The following is a 19671-nucleotide window of genomic DNA, read 5'->3' as shown; positions in this document are numbered from 1 at the left end:
GGGTCAAATTTTGATCACTTCAAACAAATGTTTGGTTTTTATTATAACAATAGTACATTATAATTTTTGGAAAAAATGACTAAAAATATATTATCTAAAACACTACTTAGTGTATCTAGGTTGAAAGAATCGACAACACATTATAGTCATATAGATAATGTGTTATCTAAATAACTAATAAGCTCTGATTAAGTCTCATAGAACACTACATTTATTTATGACTAAATTTGTTAAATTATGATTTAAAACGATTTATGTTAGACTTATGTAATGTTTTATGTTTTTGTATAATTGGTTATTTTGATATGTTTTTATAGCCTCTACTATATAGTGCTTTTGAATTTGATTATTACTGTCCTAAGACCCTGTTTGGGAAAACAGCTTAATTAAGTGCTTATGGTCATAAGTTATTTTAAAAAGTTTATTGATATAAATTGAAAATAAGTTATATATAAACATAAGTTCTTTTTAATTAGTTATCATAAATAGTTATGAAAATAACTTCAAAATAACATACGATATGACATTACTTGTTTGAATAAGCTATTCCAAACATTGACATAAGCGCTTGAGCAATCAGATAAGCTCAAATAAGTTGTTTCCTCTTTGTGATGTTAATTGAGGCATAATTGTACGGTCGACATTTGGTATATGTTGCGGGGTAGTTTTTTAAGTTAGTTTCAAGTTCAAGTTCAACTTCAAGTTCAAGTTTAAGTTTAAGTTCAAGTTCAGGCATTGGATTGGCTTTAATATTTAGTTTCTTTGGATTTTTGTCTTTTCTTTCTCTACTTTTTCTCTTGTATATGGGCTTAGCACCCCTTGTGCTAAATTTAAATGCAATTCTTTGACTTATGAAAAAAAAAACTTCTCAAATAGTTGAAAGTTTTGGAATTATTTGTTATTTGAAAATATTAATATAAAATGCCTCCAAATTTTAAATTATCTTTTTTCAATGTATTTGAGCTACCTTGATTTAGGTGTGGTTTAACGTGTACTGAAGAAATCTTTTGATTAGACTTAAAAAAATGTTATAATTTAAAAAATATATTTATTGTATTCCATAAGAAATTAAATTAGATAAATGTTTTAATTTGTTCATTCAATATTTTGTCTACAGTGTGGAAATAATACTCAATCTTTTTAAAAAGATAAGGATCCACATATTTATGTGTATCATTAACGGCTGTCACAAAAACAATATCATCAACACATTGAATTTAATTGAAATCTTGACAAATTTTCTTCCCATTTAGATAGTATATATTTTTGTTTAAACCTAAAACAAATTTTTTTTTTAAATAAATAAAAAATAAAAATATACTCAAACAGTTTTTTGATATTTTCTATATCTTCTTATTAAGTAGCATCACCAAACACGTCCTTCTCTGCACCCTAGAATCATTGTTTTTTTCTGTGCTATCGGTGTCGAAATTGAGTTGTCATCTATGATCAAGGTTCTCCCATTCCTAAATTCTGCCACCTCCTGATGTAGTTGCATAAGGTGAAGGGCAAGGAGGACGCGTGGACATCCACCTGCTGTTTGAACTCTATATTTAGGGTTAGTCGTTCCATAGGTTGCTATGGACATTCACTTCTCTGATTCTAATTCATCGTTGGGGTTTTCAATTGAATCTCAATTCATTTGAATTCTTGAATAGCAATTTGATGTCAGCGGTAAGCCATGGTTTTGTACTTTTGCGTGTGAGGAGACTTTGTTGATTGTAATTGATGATTTATTGATTTCCTGTAGCCTGATCTTTGCTGGAGGAGAAAGGGCTTTCCTGTGTATCTCCATGTAGTTGGTGAACTCCCATTCCTCTTGACCCAAATCAGAGTTCTTCATTCAGTAGGTAACTCCAAATCCTAATCTCTACAACCACTTTCTTTAATGCAATTGATTTGAAGTCAGATTTCAGTCAAGTTTATGTCTCATCTAATTGGAGGTCATATTTTTCCAGTACCTTATATTACAAAGTCATCAGTTTCTGATGTCAGACAAATCTTCCCGGAATAGATTTTTAAGATTTCTTATTTTGTACTCTGATTGACAGAGGAATGACATTTATTTTGGGGTAGATATCACAGATTAAAATACTATTCTTCCCAGGCTATATATATCTACCCCTTTGTATGCTATAACGTGAAAAGTTTAAGACAAGAGTTCAAAACTAGCACCTTATTCTCAGTTTCAGTTGTTGTGTTAAGTATGAAGTCCAGTTTGCCTAAAACTTTGTTTCCTTTTTGTTATCTCAGGAAAAAATATATTGCAGATCGTCCTACTCCTTCTGCTTGGTGTGATTTTGATAAAGTGGAACAAATTTCACTTGATGATCATCCTTGGAATACCAAGGTGCGTGTTCTTGCTTGCTGGAAAAATCCTGATGAGCTGTTGGAATCTGAATCATCATGCTTGGAAATGGTGCTTATTGGTGCTGAGGTAGGAATTGTAGACTAATCTAATAATATATGTTACTTATGCTCTATACTTCATTGTATCATTGTTTCATTATAATTAGTGACAATGTTTCTTTAGTTAAGTAGACTTCTTCAATGTGTTGTATTTCCTCTTTAAACATTCATAGTGTGACTTTGCATTTGTTGTAGGGTGTCAAAATACAAGCTTCTATCTGTAAGAGACACCCAATAAGGAATCAGATTGCTGAAGGAGCTGTGTACAAGATATCAAATTTCAGGATCTTCCCTAATGATGGAGTGCTGCGTTTCACCGGGCATAGCTGCAGGCTTTTTTTTCATGGATGCACAAAGATGGTTCGAACCACTGAGGATGGTGTTATTCCTTTAAACTGCTGGTCCTTCTTTGATACACGCCATATTAAAATTATCAGGGATACCTTCACAGAAGTAATAGGTGAGTGTTATTGAAAACTTGATATTTTTAATGTTATCTAAAATCTTATTCATGGTGTCACTACTGTAAATGATTGATGATATTATATGATAGCCAAATTGCTGTAGTAATATTGGTGCAAGCATTGGAATGTAATTTGTTGCAATTTTTTTAGAGAAGTATAATAATAATCTTCACAAATTTTGTATACCAAATGTTAGGAACTCATTTTATACCCACATTAAAACACTGGAATAAATCACCGCTTCGGGTCTGTTGTTGTTTTCCATAACATTTCCATTCATCTATGTTTCATATTTCATTTAATGTAATGGCAAATTTGAATTAGATTTTGTTGGACTGGTCATTGCTGCATCAGAGGAGAAGGTTTACATCAGGAATTCAAAAATTACTAAGAGGATGGTGATTCAACTCCAGGACCTTAGGTATTTAATATTAGTACAATAATTTTTTTGGGTTACTATTGTCATGCTTGTGTGAAGTGTTTAGTGGGCCTAATGTGATAATTATAATATTCACAGGGGAAATATCCATTGTGTGCTTGAAGGAGAACATGTGGAAACATTTTTGGAGTATTTGTCTTCAAACTGGACAGAAAAACCTATGATGGTTATACAGTTTGTCAAAGTTTTCACCCACAGAGGTGATTAGCAGGAAATGGTTTTATGAATGTCCTTATTTAATTTAAATTATATAATTTGATGTGTTTATTAAACAATTTGCAGGGAGACCATTCATTGATTGCATACCACCTGCAACCAAAATGTACATTGAGCCTGTTATTGAGGAATCAGTTGTGCTAGCTGGAAGGTAGAATCATAACTATCCTCTACTAACTTCAATAAAGGGTATATAATTATGTCCATTTTTTAGTTATTATCTCTTTGGACTGACATTTAATTGATTTATCATTAGGTTGGCAGAAGCTGGATTTCAAAATGGCCCTGTTGAGTTTATAAGTCGTGATATTGCGTATGCGAATCTTAATGCTGACGTGCTGAAGTTCTACCCAAGGAGAACAATTTCTGAGCTTTTAGTGGAGAAAGAGGTAAATCTTTATCTTGTTTAATTACATATGTGTTAAATATAATAACTTGGATATTTAGTTATTTTTTTCAGTATTAATCTGTGATTATATCGTTATATTTGTCTAACATGATCCAAACCTAATTTATTCACAGCAAGGTGTATTTCTTGTTCATGTTGTTGTTGTTGCGGTCTTAAAGGGTGGTTATTGGTGTTATCCTTCTTGTAGATGCCACAATGAGTTGAATTTACGTAATGATGCGTTTGAATGTTCAAAGTGTTCTATGATCTTTGAGAAGATGATTCATAGGTCAGTTCAACTGTCTTTATTATTTTCACCCACTGTTTTAATGTTCATGTTCAAAAGCCATTTTGTCATAGTCATAATTGTTAATTTATGTGATATTGCAACAATAGTCATTGACCACTTGGTTTCAATATTAACAGGTACCGTGTTAAGATTGAAGTTTTTGATGCTTCCGATAGTGCTGTTTTTGTTCTCTTTGAGAGGGAAGTACAACAATTGATTAGTGTGTCATGTGAAGATTTAGTCAGTAACATTAAGGTGTGACATGAAATACTATTTTTTATTGTCTATGTGTTTATACTATGGTCTTATATTTATAATGTGAAAGTTATTGACTTCTGAAAACTTATGAATTGTAGGTGGATGATGATTCTAATGTTGTCTATCCACAAGAATTTGAAGATCGCATACCTGGAAAAGAGCTTATTTTTAAAATACGTAATGATGGTGGAATTACATATAATGGAGCTGAATGTTACCATGTCCTTGCCATTACTGAGGATCCTGAAGCAATTTCCTTATTTCATGCATTACAATCTAATGATTCAACTGCCAATGTGTGTTCCTGAAACATTTTTTTTTGCTGCTAATTTATTTTACCATATCTTTTTCTTGTATATGGTTTTTTATATGCTTGCTTCTCATGGTGAACCTTAATTCATTGTTTATACATTTTAGGCACAATTTGGGACCAATACCACTGGTGTTGAAAACAATGAAGAGCTGGAAGACAAGGAAGTTGGTGGTTTTTCCTATAATACACCATTTGAAGATGTGCCTGAAAGTAGCACTGGATCTTTACTTCCCAAACCATTGAAGAGGAAATTGGTGTTGGACTTTGATGATGAATCTGAGGAGGATGGTAATAATGTCCAAGTTGTGGAAGGTTTCCTGAATGAGAAGAATTCATCTAACTTGGTGCTTTCTGCTGACGAAGACAACATTAGGGTGGAAGTGGATGAGGACAAAAGTATTGATGATGCAGATGATGACTTTGAATGTACTATGATGGAAATTGCTGAGGAAGATGAGTTAGATGATGAAGCTGAATTGGAGGATGATCTTGCATATGTTGACTGAGTTACTAATTCTGTTTTTCTATGTGTTTCATTAAGTTTATCTAACTATGGCACCAGCTTTAGGTTTAAGTATTTTGGATGTTATGTTGTACAATTAAGTCCTTTGTTTAGTTCAAGGGACATGTTTATGTTTCAAGTGCTTTAGGTATAAGTATTTTGGTTGTTGTGGTGCCCAATTAAGTCGTTTGTTTAGTCCAAGAGACATGTTTATGTTTCAAGTGTGTCATATTAGGTAGTTCTTCTAAGTTCTAAGTATGTGTTTTTCATTTTACTGCCATGTATGTGAGACTACATGTTTGTACGTATGTTATGTGTTGTTAATATAATGTTGGTGTTTTTTTTAAAGTAGAATATATATATATATATATATATATATATATATACACACATGTATATTGATAGATAAAAGTCTTGGGAACAATTCTCTCCCAAGTGAGAACAAAGTACAGCTAAAAGAAAGAGAAGACAAACAAATAAAAAGAAGACAACAATAACTAGAAGAAAACACAAAAAACAAGATAGAAAACTAAGACTAATTACCACGTAAGAAATAACAAATAGACAAAGAAAGTCAAGGCTCCCTCCAGTAGCGTTGGATTCAAAACATATTTTGTCATACTGTATAAAGTCTTGTGCAGCTTCTTCAAGCACAAGGGACCCCCAACTATTATTATTCCAATATTCACGCCACTCTTCCATACTCCCTTGTCCAGTAATATATTGGATTCCCAGCAATATCATGACCCACCAACACAAGAACTAATTTATCCACACAATATCATCTGTCATCCAAGAATATAGCATCTGATATGAGAACCCCCTTCCCCATGTAGATTCTTCGTCTACAGGATCAAAGTTGCATAAGAGCAATGAAGTCCTATATCATGATATGCTACTATAATACTCATGTTCTGAGTTTCATTCATCATCTCAAGTTTGCAGTAACTCATAACCAGCCTCATAACCAGTCAAAAAAAAATTTAATAGCTTGTACATGGCAACATATGTATTATAACATATGTACATAATGTATATCGTATTTAAGTTATTAATTCACACTTATATTATATAGTTTCATATGGATTAGGTTAGCTTTACACCTCTTACATATGTATACAAGACGGAAAGAAGATAAACCAACGAAGAAAAGTGTCTAAAGTAAAAGATAGTGCAGGTGGAAACGCAAATGATAACAATTAAAACAACTTCAGTTTGGAACCTTAGCAGATTGTTCAAACGCAAATGGATTAACTGTGTTCAATAACCAGTATAATCAAGTTTAACAAACTCTGTAATCGCTTATTCGTGTTTCGAATAAAATTAAATGATCAAACCTCGTGCATCGCACGGGTTAAAGAATCCTAGTTAAACAACAATTACAAACTCAAATGGTTAAAAAAGAAAAACAAACTCAGAGTATTTAAACTTGGGTTGCAACATATTCTTGATTTGGGCTTTTAAGGGCGGTCTAAATGACCCATGATAAAGTTTGGGTTAAATAACCCACTATCCAATCACATTAGAGATAAGTGAGTTGGAATTTCTATATTTTATTTATTAATTTATTTCCAACTCATTTATCTCCAATGTGATTGGATGATGAGTTATTTAACCCAAACTTTATCATGAGTCATTTAGCCAACCCCGGGCCTTTAAAGTATTGTTCGCTTTTATGACTGTTTGCATGTTGTTGCTGCTCTCTAAAAGTAATGCTCATGTCAGAACCTTATGAGCTAGACATGATGTACAACGAATCAGAGATATGATGCTCAGGTTTCTGCAGGTGCAATTCTTACATGTTTACGTAAGAAGAATAATATGGCAAATTATTTGGCGCGTCAGGCTAGTTTATCAGAAGCTCAGAAGCAGATATGGAGGCGACCCCCTTCATCAGTTTATGCATCTTTGTATCTGAATGCAGTTAGCTAATTTTGGTCCTTAATTTATTAATTTTCCTCTTGAAAAAAAAACTTTAATGGGAGCAATACATAAAAACTCTACAAAACACAATACAAATCAAACTTATTTAATTTTCTTTAAATCATTAAAACATCACAAATAGAAAAAGAAAAGGAAAAAAAAAATCTTCACCATCAACACACTTCAAAAGCTCAAGAATATTCCAACTTTACATTTTTTATCCTGGTAACATACTGCTCGTATTTACACTAAGTGAAGTTTTAATACATTTAAACTTATTTTCTATGATTTCATTTCTATTTATTTCTCCCCCTCCCCCCCCCCTCACTCTCTCTCTTTCCAGTTGTATCACTCATTCGTTATATTATTAGAAATATAGGGCTTGTTTGACACTCTGTATTAGGCATGATAGTATAAGCTTATACAAAATATTACGGACTTATCCATTATTTGGTGCTCACATTTATTGTATAAGCTTATACATCAATCATCTCTTATACAATAAAATGATAGATTATTTAATACACCATATATATGATGGATAAGGCATGATAAGAGTGTGATGTATGAACTTCTTGAATATATTTAATCAACCACCGCCATCACTACCCTCCACCACCACCTCCGCCACCACTACCACCACCACCACGCTCCACCACTGGCTGCCACCATCGTTGATATCATCATCGTTATCGCCACTGCTAACACCAACGTTCACCACTACCGACACTACCACCCTCCATAACCATCGTTAACCACCCTTCACAACCACCTTCAGCCACCCTGCACCACCAGCGCCGCTACCACCGTCACTGCCACCACCACGCTCCACTACTCCCACAATCATTAATACTGTCATTGTTATCGTCACTAACACCACGCCGCGGCCACAACCACTGCCGCCACCGCGCTCCACCACTGCCACCATCGTTCATATTGACTTCGTTATCACCACTACCACCACCGCCGCCTCCACCTCTACCGCCGCTACCACCACACTCCACTACTGCAACCATCATTGATACCGTCATCGTTATCGCCACTATCACCACCGCCACAGCCACCACCACCCTCCACCACCACCGTCGCCACCATTGTCGCCACCACCTTCCACCACTGCCGCCGCTACCGCCACAACTAATACCACTACTGCCACCACCACCATCCACCACCACTGCCACCATCATCACCTTCCAATACCACCACTACCACCACCACGACCGTCGCCACAAAATAATACAATGTATAACCAAATGTTGTCTAGTATTAAAATTTTATCAGATCTTATCATATCATGCCTAATACAATCAGACCTTATGCTATCAAGTCTTATACTATACAGCGTACCAAATAAGCCCATAATCATTCATATCATTACCCTAATAACTTAATCTTTTGGGACAATTGGTACATATAATATGGTAGTATAAGAAGATTCTATCATATATCCGTTAAGTGAAGACCCACCTATATATAGGGCACTCCCAAATGCTCACTTCTGCATATCTCACGCTTCAAATGTCCAACCCTGATGCGATAGGAAGGAAAAAAAAGCATAAAGACAAAGAATCTGATGTATATGGAGGTGTCTTTACTATTAGTGGTATATGTATCATAACTTTTTACTCTCAAAGAAAATTTAACGGTCAGACTTTAACGTAGTGTTTGATTAAAAGGGAAATTCGGAAAGAGAAAGTGAGAAGGCCAAAATCCCCTAAAAAATCAATTTTGGCTCTCCTTCAAAAGTGGGTGATTGGAAGGAAAAATATTTTATTAGATAAAAATGTCATTCCTCACATTAAGGCTCTCAAAATTAATACGAATAATAAAAGTAAAACTATTTTAAAATCTCTCTTCCCATACTAAATAAGAAATAAGTTAATTCCTCTCTTCTCGCATCCTCTCTTAACTAATAAAATCCCTCCCCCTCCATTAGAATTTCTCCCTGCTGATCCCCACATTTGAACCAAATATATCCTAAAAGAAAATTTACTTGACCTAACTACTAATCTGACCAATATTGTCTCTGTTGAAATAGTGTGTCTTAGCCTAACGTAGAGTTTGATGACGGAACAGAACATGATAGAACGAAATGAATCGGAACATAACAGGATGAAACAAGGTAATAATGTTCTGTGTGTTGTGTTTGGTAACTCTAAGTCATTAGAACAGAACCATAACTTTAATTACATATATAACTCTTGCATGTATAATACTTGTTTGAGTATACAAAACTTAACTTAATTGAATATTATATACTTGGAATGTGTTTGTTTCAGATTAAAAAATAATTATTATGAGCTCTTAATAAAAAAATTGTAGATTTTGAAAAAAGCATATGTTGATTTATGTTTGAGTACACTAGTTAAAATCACTTTTTTATCTTGTATCTCATTTATCATAATAGACTTTTTTGATAAGCTAATTAAGAGTGTGTTGGTTTCAGATTAAAAAATAATGATTTTTATCTTTCTAACATAAAGATTAATGTTTAGATTTTGAGAACAAAGATGATTTGTGTAGGTTACACTAATTAAAATCACTTTTTTATCTTCTCTCACCTATCGTAATAAATTTGCCTGATAAACTACTTAAAGTAGCGTTTCCAAATAATCAATTTTATGCTTTTTAAAAATTATGATTTTTAAAAAAATTGGAACAAATCAATATATATTAGAAAAGAACAACTTCTAGCATGACGTGTCGCTCTCACAGGTCAAGTTAGTGACGTGTCGTTCTAACGTTAATTCTCTCATAAAAAAAATTTCACGTGTCATTCTCAGGTTAATTCTCATAAAAAAATAAATTTTTAAATTTTAGATTTGATTAGGATTTAGGTTGTTTATTTCTTGATTTTATCTTAATTTAATTTTAGAGTATTAATTAATTTTTATAGTATTTTTATTGAATTTTCGGATTTTTAATTAATTCAGGATTTTATGAACTTTTATTGTGATTTGCTAGATTTTGATAGTTTTTATCTATATTTATTTAGTACATTTTTACATTTTAGATTTGATTAGGATTTAGGTTGTTTATTTCATGATTTTATCTTAATTTATCTTATTATTTATTTTTAGAGTATTAATTAATTTTTATGGTATTTTTATTGAATTTTCAGATTTTTAATTAATCCATAATCTTATGAGCTTTTATTGTGATTTGCTAGATTTTTATCGATCTTGACCTATTTTGATTTCAAATCAATTTGGACTGGGCGAGCCCCTAGAGGGGCAACGCCCAGCATGTATCCCGGCCTGAGGCGGGGCCCTGGCCTTCAGATGGGCCTTGATCTCGGAGGCCCAATTGGCCCAATAGGTAGTACCCAAGCTCTATAAATAGGAGGTAGTTATCAATTGTAAGGGACTTTTGGCTCATTTGATGAAATAACACTTGAAATTCAGCACTCTCTCCTACTCTCATTCTCTCTTGGCACAATCCCTCTACCTCTAGGTACTATGCCTCTCTTCAATGTTCATTCCCAGAACATTTGGCGCCGTCTGTGGGAACTGTAAACTTTCTACTCCCATTCACGTGGATTGATTGTGCATGAAGTTACCTCTGATTGTGATTAGGCAATTCTCTGGTTTTCTGATTTTGATTCTGTGACTTGTTGGTTCTCCGATCGAGTTTGCATCGTTTCTGGTTTGGATGGAGACTCGACGCAGGAGGCAGCATCATTCACCAATGCGACAGCGGATTTCGCCGCCTCGGCGGCCTCATCGTGTGGACCTGGATTCTCCGGTACGAACGACAGGAGTACAGTCGCCTTCTCCTCTTCCATCACCACCACCTCCTCCATCGCCTTCACAGGTGGGATCTCTGGAGCGCTCACCAGAGAATTCACCTGCTCCGGAACAACAGCCGGCGGTGACACAGGAGCAATGGCGCCATTTGATGCGCAGTATTGGCAACATCCAGCAGAGGAATGAGCATCTACAGGCTCAGTTAGATTTCTACCGTCGCGAGCAGCGAGATGATGGAAGCAGAGAAGCAGATTCCGTGGCTGAGTTCCGTCCGTTCTCGGAAGATGTTGAGAATGTGGCGATTCCGGATAACATGAAAACGTTAGTTCTGGATTCTTACAGCGGAGATTCCGATCCGAAAGATCATCTTCTGTATTTTAATACGAAGATGGTGATAATTGCGGCGTCAGATGCGGTGAAGTGCAGGATGTTTCCATCGACGTTCAAATCGACGGCGATGGCGTGGTTCACAACTTTGCCGCGTGGATCGATTTCAAATTTCAGAGACTTCTCATCCAAGTTTCTAGTGCAATTCTCGGCAAATAAGAATCAGCCGGTGACGATCAATGACCTATACAATATTCGCCAGCAGGAAGGGGAGTCACTGAAAGAGTACATGGCAAGGTATAGCGCGGCGTCGGTAAAGGTAGAGGACGAGGAGCCTCGAGCTTGTGCTTTAGCATTTTAAAACGGTTTGCTGCCGGGAGGGTTGAACAGCAAATTGACACGTAAGCCGGCGCGCTCGATGGGAGAGATGCGTGCTCGTGCCAGCACTTATATTCTCGACGAGGAGGACGACGCTTTCAAAAGAAAGCGCGCGAAGTTGGAAAAGGGCGACACGTCGCCCAAGCGCGTGAAAAAAGATAGGAGCGGCGAAGATAAGGGGGATGGCAAACAGCAGAGGCCAGGTAAGGGGAAGTCGGTATTCAAACCGACCAAGGAACAGTTGTATCCACGGCGCGATGATTATGAACAACGTCGGCCTTGGCAATCTAAGTCTCATCGCCAGCAGGAGGAAACTGATATGGTGATGAACACAGATGTATCGGATATGCTCCGAGGGGCAAGCGACGCAAATCTAGTGGATGAGCCGGAGGCCCCAAAGTATCAGCCACGGGACGCCAATCCCAAGAAGTGGTGCGAGTTCCACCGGTCCGCCGGGCATGATACGGATGACTGTTGGACTTTGCAGCGGGAGATTGATAAGTTGATTCGGGCGGGATATCAAGGAAATCGTCAAGGCCAGTGGCGCAATGGTGGCGATCAAAACAAAGCGCACAAGCGGGAGGAGGAGCGAGCGGACACTAAGGGCAAGAAAAAGCAAGAATCAGCGGCTATCGCCACAAAAGGGGCTGATGACACGTTCGCTCGACACTCAGGACCGCCCGTCGGGACCATCAACACCATCGCCGGGGGATTTGGCGGCGGTGGCGACACTCACGCGGCGCGTAAGCGCCATGTTCGTGCCGTTAATTCCGTTCATGAGGTCGCTTTTGGATTCGTACACCCTGACATAACAATCTCGATGGCGGACTTTGAGGGGATAAAGCCTCATAAGGACGACCCGATTGTGGTGCAGTTAAGGATGAACAGTTTCAACGTTAGAAGGGTACTCCTGGATCAGGGTAGTTCGGCTGATATTATCTATGGTGATGCATTTGACAAGTTGGGACTAACTGACAATGATCTAACTCCATACGCGGGAACCTTGGTAGGTTTCGCGGGGGAGCAAGTAATGGTGCGGGGATACATTGATCTAGACACAATATTTGGGGAAGACGAGTGTGCTAGGGTTTTGAAGGTAAGGTATCTGGTTCTCCAGGTGGTAGCATCCTACAATGTCATCATTGGGCGAAATACATTGAATCGCCTTTGTGCTGTAATTTCGACAGCCCACTTGGCGGTCAAGTATCCGCTAAGCAGTGGAAAGGTGGGAAAGCTGAAGGTGGACCAGAAGATGGCGAGGGAGTGTTACAATAATTTCCTTAACTTGTACGGCAAGAAGAGTGCGTTGGTTGGTCATAGATGTTATGAAATCGAAGCTTCGGATGAAAATCTTGATCCCCGGGGCGAGGGGCGAGTAAATAGGCCCACGCCAATTGAGGAAACGAAGGCGCTAAAGTTTGGCGATCGCACTTTGAAGATTGGGACCAGACTGACGGAAGAGCAGGAGACGCGCCTGACAAAACTGCTTGGGGAGAACTTAGACTTGTTTGCTTGGAGCTGCAAAGACATGCCTGGAATTGATCCAAACTTCATATGCCATCGGTTAGCGTTGAATCCAAGTGTCAAGCCAGTTTCACAACTTAGGAGGCGCTTGAGTGGCGACAAAGGGAAGGCGGTGCAACAGGAGGTCGACAAGTTGTTGGCGGCAGAATTCATCAGGGAAGTGAAGTATCCGACGTGGTTGGCGAACGTCGTAATGGTGAAGAAGGCGAACGGGAAATGGCGAATGTGTGTAGATTACACAGACTTAAACAAAGCATGTCCAAAAGATTCGTATCCCCTTCCCAGCATCGATAGCCTTGTTGATGGTGCCTCGGGCAACGAACTGCTTAGCTTGATGGATGCTTATTCTGGCTATCATCAAATCCGCATGCACCCGGCAGACGAGGACAAAACGGCTTTTATGACTGCCAGAGTCAATTATTGCTATCGCACCATGCCGTTTGGACTAAAGAACGCTGGGGCTACCTACCAAAGATTGATGGATAGGGTTTTTGCTGGGCAGGTGGGAAGAAACATGGAGGTTTACGTTGATGACATGATTGTTAAATCAGTACGAGGTTTAGACCATCATCAAGATCTGGAGGAAGCATTTGGCGAAATAAGGAAGCACAGTATGCGCCTCAATCCGGAGAAATGCTCTTTTGGTGTTCAGGGGGGCAAGTTTTTGGGATTCATGATCACATCCAGAGGAATCGAGATAAACCCAGAAAAATGCAAGGCGATTCAACAGATGAAAAGCCCTTCCAATGTGAAAGAGGTCCAACGTTTGACGGGGCGAATAGCAGCTTTATCTCGGTTTCTTCCCAAGTCTGGTGACAGATCTTTTCCTTTTTTCAAGTGTCTTCGCAAGAATGTCGCATTCGAGTGGACGGCGGAGTGTGAGGAAGCTTTCGTTCGCCTCAAGGAACTCCTATCGTCACCGCCGATCTTGTCGAAACCAATACAGGGACACCCGCTGCATTTGTATTTTGCTGTGAGCGATAGTGCTCTGAGTTCTGTGATGTTGCAGGAGATAGATGGCGAGCATCGAATTGTTTATTTTGTTAGTCACACACTCCAGGGCGCGGAGGTCAGATATCAGAAAATTGAGAAGGCGGCGCTGGCGGTCCTCGTCACCGCCCGGCGGTTGAGACCTTATTTTCAGAGTTTTCCCGTGAAGGTGCGGACGGATTTGCCCTTGAGGCAAGTATTACAAAAATCGGATTTATCGGGTAGATTGGTCGCCTGGTCGGTTGAATTGTCAGAGTATGGTTTGCAATACGATAAGCGGGGCACGGTTGGTGCGCAGTCACTAGCTGACTTTGTGGTCGAGTTGACTCCAGATCGGTTTGAAAGAGTGGACACTCAGTGGACTCTCTTCGTGGATGGATCCTCCAATAGTAGTGGCAGCGGCACGGGAGTAACGTTAGAAGGGCCGGGGGAACTAGTGTTGGAGCAATCCCTGAAATTCGAGTTCAAAGCAACGAACAACCAAGCAGAATATGAAGCTCTCATCGCCGGATTGAAGTTGGCGCGGGAAGTGAAGATCAGGAGTTTGTTGATAAGAACGGACTCACAATTGGTGGAGAATCAAGTGAAGGGAACTTTCCAGGTCAAAGATCCTAATATGATCAAGTACCTTGAGCGGGTACGGTATTTGATGACACTCTTTCAAGAGGTCGTGGTGGAGTACGTTCCTCGGGCAGAAAATCAGCGGGCGGACGCGCTAGCCAAACTGGCAAGCACGCGGAAGCCCGGCAATAACAAAAGTGTGATTCAGGAAACGCTGGCGTACCCAAGCATCGAAGGCGAGCTCATGGCCCGCGTGAACAGAGGGAGAACATGGATGGATCCCATAATATCTATCTTGGCGGGGGACCCGGCAGAAGTGGAGCAATGCACGAAGGAGCAGCAGCGGGAGGCGAGTCACTATACTCTCATTGACGGACACTTGTATCGCCGTGGTTTCTCGACGCCATTGTTGAAATGTGTATCGCCAGAGAAGTACGAAGCGATAATGTCTGAAGTACATGAAGGAGTGTGCGCGAGCCACATCGGGGGAAGGTCTTTGGCTTGCAAAGTGTTGAGGGCGGGTTTTTACTGGCCCACCCTCAGGAAAGATTGTATGGACTTCGTGAAGCAGTGCAAGGAGTGTCAAGTGTTCGCGGATTTGTCTAAGGCACCGCCAAAAGAGTTGGTAACGATGAGCGCCCCGTGGCCTTTCGCCATGTGGGGTGTGGACTTAGTTGGACCTTTCCCGACCGCCAGGGCACAAATGAAGTTTATATTGGTGGCGGTGGACTACTTCACTAAGTGGATTGAGGCTGAACCCTTGGCCAAGATTACTTCTGCAAAGATAGTCAATTTCTACTGGAAGCGTATTGTTTGCAGGTTCGGGATCCCAAGGGCGATCGTATCTGACAATGGGACCCAGTTTTCAAGCAGTCAAACAAGGGAGTTCTGCAAGGAAATGGGCATACAGATGAGGTTCGCCTCTGTTGAGCATCCGCAGACGAACGGGCAGGTGGAATCTGCAAACAGGGAAATCCTACGAGGACTAAGACGACGGCTCGCGGAGGCTAAGGGAGCTTGGTTGGATGAACTTCCGGCGGTGCTGTGGTCGTACAACACCACCGAGCAATCTACTACAAGGGAAACCCCCTTTAGAATGACCTACGGGGTATATGCCATGTTGCCGGTGGAGATTGACAACTTTACATGGCGGACTCGACCAGGTTTTGAAGAGGAAAATCAGGCCAACATGGCGGTGGAGCTGGACCTTTTGTCGGAAACGCGCGACGAGGCGCACATTCGGGAAACAGCGATGAAGCAGCGCGTGGCGGCAAAGTTCAACAGCAGGGTTCGCGTCCGAGATATGCAGGTTGGCGACCTGGTCCTCAAGTGGCGATCGGGAGCCCCGGGGAACAAGCTTACTCCCAACTGGGAAGGGCCCTACCGCATTATTAAAGTTCTTGGTAATGGGGCCTATCACTTAGAAGAGCTTGATGGGAGGCGGTTACCTCGATCGTTCAATGGTTTGAGCTTGCGCTACTTTTATAGTTGATCGCAGGCGAGAAAGTGAACAAGGCGGAATCGCCGGAGCCAGATATCTTTAAGATTTTCCGAAGTGTTCTCAAATTCTCCAATGTACTGCAACGACAAATCAATAAAATAAAACGAAAATTCACGAAATTTGTGTCCAAAAAATTCCAGGGATTCCCTGACGATCGGAATTGCCGATCGACATAAAGAATTACGGCGATCACTAAGTGGGACAAGCTTGATCCCCAAAGGGGCTTGCTGGAACCCTGAAGGTTGTGGCGATTCCACAAATGGCCTTTGACGCCTGGGAATCACCCTCCGGAAAGTCTGACGTGATCGCCGGTCCCGTAAACGATGTGCTGGGTAAGTCTCGCCAGAATACGACGAGCGCCGTTAACTAGGCAAAAGTCTTGGGACCCCCAAATGGCCATTGGGATCCAAGCATTGTAAGCCCCGAGCGGGCAAAGCCCCGAGCGAAGTCCTCGAGAATGGAGGCCGTTTCTTCCTATTAGGGAAAAAACGTCTAAAGTCTTGGTGGTGGAATACCAAGCAACAAGTCCTAGTTAAAATTAAGGCACGAAATCGTTAGGCGTAATTCAATCATATGACGCGTGAAAAATAGCGCAAGATATAAGGTCGGCGAATGAATAGAAGGGAAGGCGAGTAGTGTGCGGCGAAAGCATTCCAATATGACTTACAAAATATCCGACGGCGATATAAAAAGCTATGGCGAAGGGTTGCTTAAACATAGACGAATGGCGGAAAAGTACACTACAAGGTGACAGTAAAAGATAAAAGTAATGTTAAAAATTACATTATTCATTGTTTTCTTTCTCCTGTTCTTCTTCTTCCTCTTCTTCTTCAGTCGCTGTCCAGAGGTTTTGGTCAATCAGGGGAGGATCGTCGGGACCAACCAGTCCTGCGGCGGTTATCTCTTTCATTACTCCCATGGCGCTAAAGTCAAAGTTCGGGTACAAATGTTGGGCCTGATCTTTGGCGAGGTAGAAACCGCGCTCGCGGTTGTCAAGGGCGATGTCAGCGGCTTGTTCCCTCGCCTCAATGGCTTTGGCCTTCTCCGTCGCCAGCTCGTCCTCTAGACTTTTGATCTTTGCTAGTTGGGGAAGCAATCTCAGCATCTTTCGTGGCGAGGGCCTCGGCATGAGTTTCGGTCGCTTTCTTGATCTCCTCGGACGTAGCCTGCATCACCGCCTCCATGTCAGATTTCGCCAAGGCCACGGACTCCGCAGACTTTTTCTCTTGCTCCGCCAACGCCTTTTTCACTAACTCCAGCTCAGCGCACAGTATGGCAAGCTCTGACTCCTTAGCAATCAGCGCCTCGCCTCGGGCGATCAAGTCCTTCTCAGCTTGCTCTTTTTCCTTCTTGCAAGCTTGAAGGCTTGCATCAAGCTCATCTGCTTCTTCCTTCATCAGCGCCAGCTGATCCTCCAGCTCGCCGATTTTAATTCCCGCCGTGCCAATCATCTTGTCGGCATAGACTTTGTCTTTTCCTGCCTGCGTCGCCAGTTTGTCGAAACGCTTTTCCCAAGCAGCGGCGGCTTCTTGATGCTTAGCACTTTCGGCCTTCAACCGCTCAGCTTCAACGTTGGCGGCATTGAACTTCTCAAACGTGTGAGCAAAGATGCACCCAACGCGTAGGAGGCAAGCAAGAGTCTCCTCCTTGGTGACATTCAGGCCCCGACTCAAAACTTCTTTTTCTATAACGTCACGGTTGAGACCAGCAAGTAAGAATTCTGAGGGTTCAATGGCGTTGGGGAGCATATTATAATAGCTTGAAGAACCGACCTCAGGAGCAGGGGCTTGTTCAATTTGAGCTGCTTCAGAGGTAGTGGCAGCGCCAGGACAGGATTTTTCCCCTTGATGAGGCGGGGAAGGCATGGAGCCCGCATCATGTGTTGAGGGCGGGCTAGGAGGCGCATCTTGGCGAGGGGGAGACTTTGGGGTTTCATTTTCTTTTTCCTTATCTCCAATAGGAGTGTCGGAAGACGCAGCAGCTTTTGTGGCGTTAACGCCGGCGGAGGCGGCTGTGGCGCCAATAGAGGACTCAGCGGCAACAGCAGCGATCGCACCGGCGGAGGCAGGAGAAGAAGCTGGTACGGCGGTTGGCTCGGTAGCTGCGGCGACAGAGGCTTCAGCGACATTTTTGCCTTTAGGCGCAGCAGCAGTGGTGGGCTGAGCGCCAGGGTTGGATGTGCCGGCGTCGGAGGAGGCTTTGGTCAATCTTCTCCTCTTGGGAGCTTTGGTGCTCTCGGCTTGGTTCTCAGCACCGCCCCGTTTTTTCGCGTCGCCCTCAGTGTTGAATTTTGGGGAAAAGCGAGCCATTCTCCTCTCGCGGGCCTTCAGGAGCTCGGCGTTCGTGAAATTCATATCTTCTGTAACAATAAAAAAAAAAACGATCAGTGATAACATAGGAGTCGAGAAAGGAAATGTCAATAATAAAAGTGAGCTATGGGCAACCTAAGTATTTGGGAGTTCTTGAGAGGTCAGCGCCCTCAAGGACTGTGGTGCAGTCAAAGATGGGAAGTGGGGCAAGAAGATTAAGAAAGGCTTTATCGTTGGCGGACAAGGAATCCTCTGAAGGATCGGTGATCCCGTTGGGCTTCTCTGTCCAGTAAAGAGGAAAGAGGGCGGTCCCGTCTCTGAGGGTGAATGCCTCTGGGTAGGCGGGATGAACCGCCACACGGAAGTACTTTCGTGCGAAGGAGGACTTCGCGTTACTTTTGTGGGGATGCAAACACTTCCGGCCGGCTCGGGCCTTCAAGGAAATCCATCCTTTGTTTTTGATGGACTTGGGGTCGACGTCGTAAAGGTAGAAGAAACTGGTGGGGGATGGGGCGATGCCGACAGCGGCGCTTAGGATTTCAAAACATCGAATGAAGGCCCATGCGTTAGGATGGAGTTGACAGGGAGCCGCGTTGATGTCGCGGAGGGACGGTTTGGACAAAGGGCGAGAAAGGAAGCCTGATTCCAAGCTCGCTAAACATGTATTCGTACGCAAAGAAAAAATGGGATCTCTTTACGTCGCCGTCTGGCTTGTGAAGCCAGGGGCGATCCCCGGGACTGCAAACCCAGATCCTGAGTTTGGCGTTAAACTCATCGTCATTGGACAAGCCACCCAGGGAGTTCACGAATTGCACAATGGGATCGCTATCTTGGAAGATGGAAGGTTTGATCTATAGCCCTCGTGTTTGGGGGCTACTTGGACTGGAAGGGGCAGAGTGGCGTAGGTTTTTTAGTCGGTGAGCTGGGATCTCCGGAACCTCTAAACGGAGGCCGCCGGCAGCGGTGGAGTCAGGGTCGCTTTCGGAGGAGGAAGAAGAGTGATTAGGGGAGGTAGGGTTTGAAGCCATTTTTAGAAGATAGTGAAGTGAAAGAAAAGAAAAGATCAGTATGTGTGCGATGTAAAGATAAGGACAGTGGGACTCACCGGAGTAGGATGTGAAGAGTGGGTAGCGG

The 19671-nt window shown here is 41.4% G+C and overlaps 1 protein-coding gene across 1 annotated transcript; it reads left to right on the top strand.

The window, feature by feature from the left end:
- Positions 1–1681: 1681 nt before the first annotated feature.
- LOC130740345 (uncharacterized) lies at positions 1682–5282 on the top strand. Its single transcript, XM_057592923.1, has 11 exons — positions 1682–1689; positions 2254–2437; positions 2605–2869; positions 3198–3294; positions 3391–3512; positions 3595–3679; positions 3785–3917; positions 4051–4205; positions 4343–4460; positions 4562–4759; positions 4881–5282. Exons 1-11 carry the CDS (start codon positions 1682–1684, stop codon positions 5280–5282), a joined length of 1767 nt encoding a protein of 588 aa, XP_057448906.1.
- Positions 5283–19671: the final 14389 nt, after the last annotated feature.

Source organism: Lotus japonicus, chromosome 1 (genome assembly GCF_012489685.1).
Source record: "Lotus japonicus ecotype B-129 chromosome 1, LjGifu_v1.2".
Taxonomy (NCBI): domain Eukaryota; kingdom Viridiplantae; phylum Streptophyta; class Magnoliopsida; order Fabales; family Fabaceae; genus Lotus; species Lotus japonicus.
Note: the sequence above shows the minus strand (reverse complement) of the source record. Positions and strands in the feature narration are given on the sequence as shown.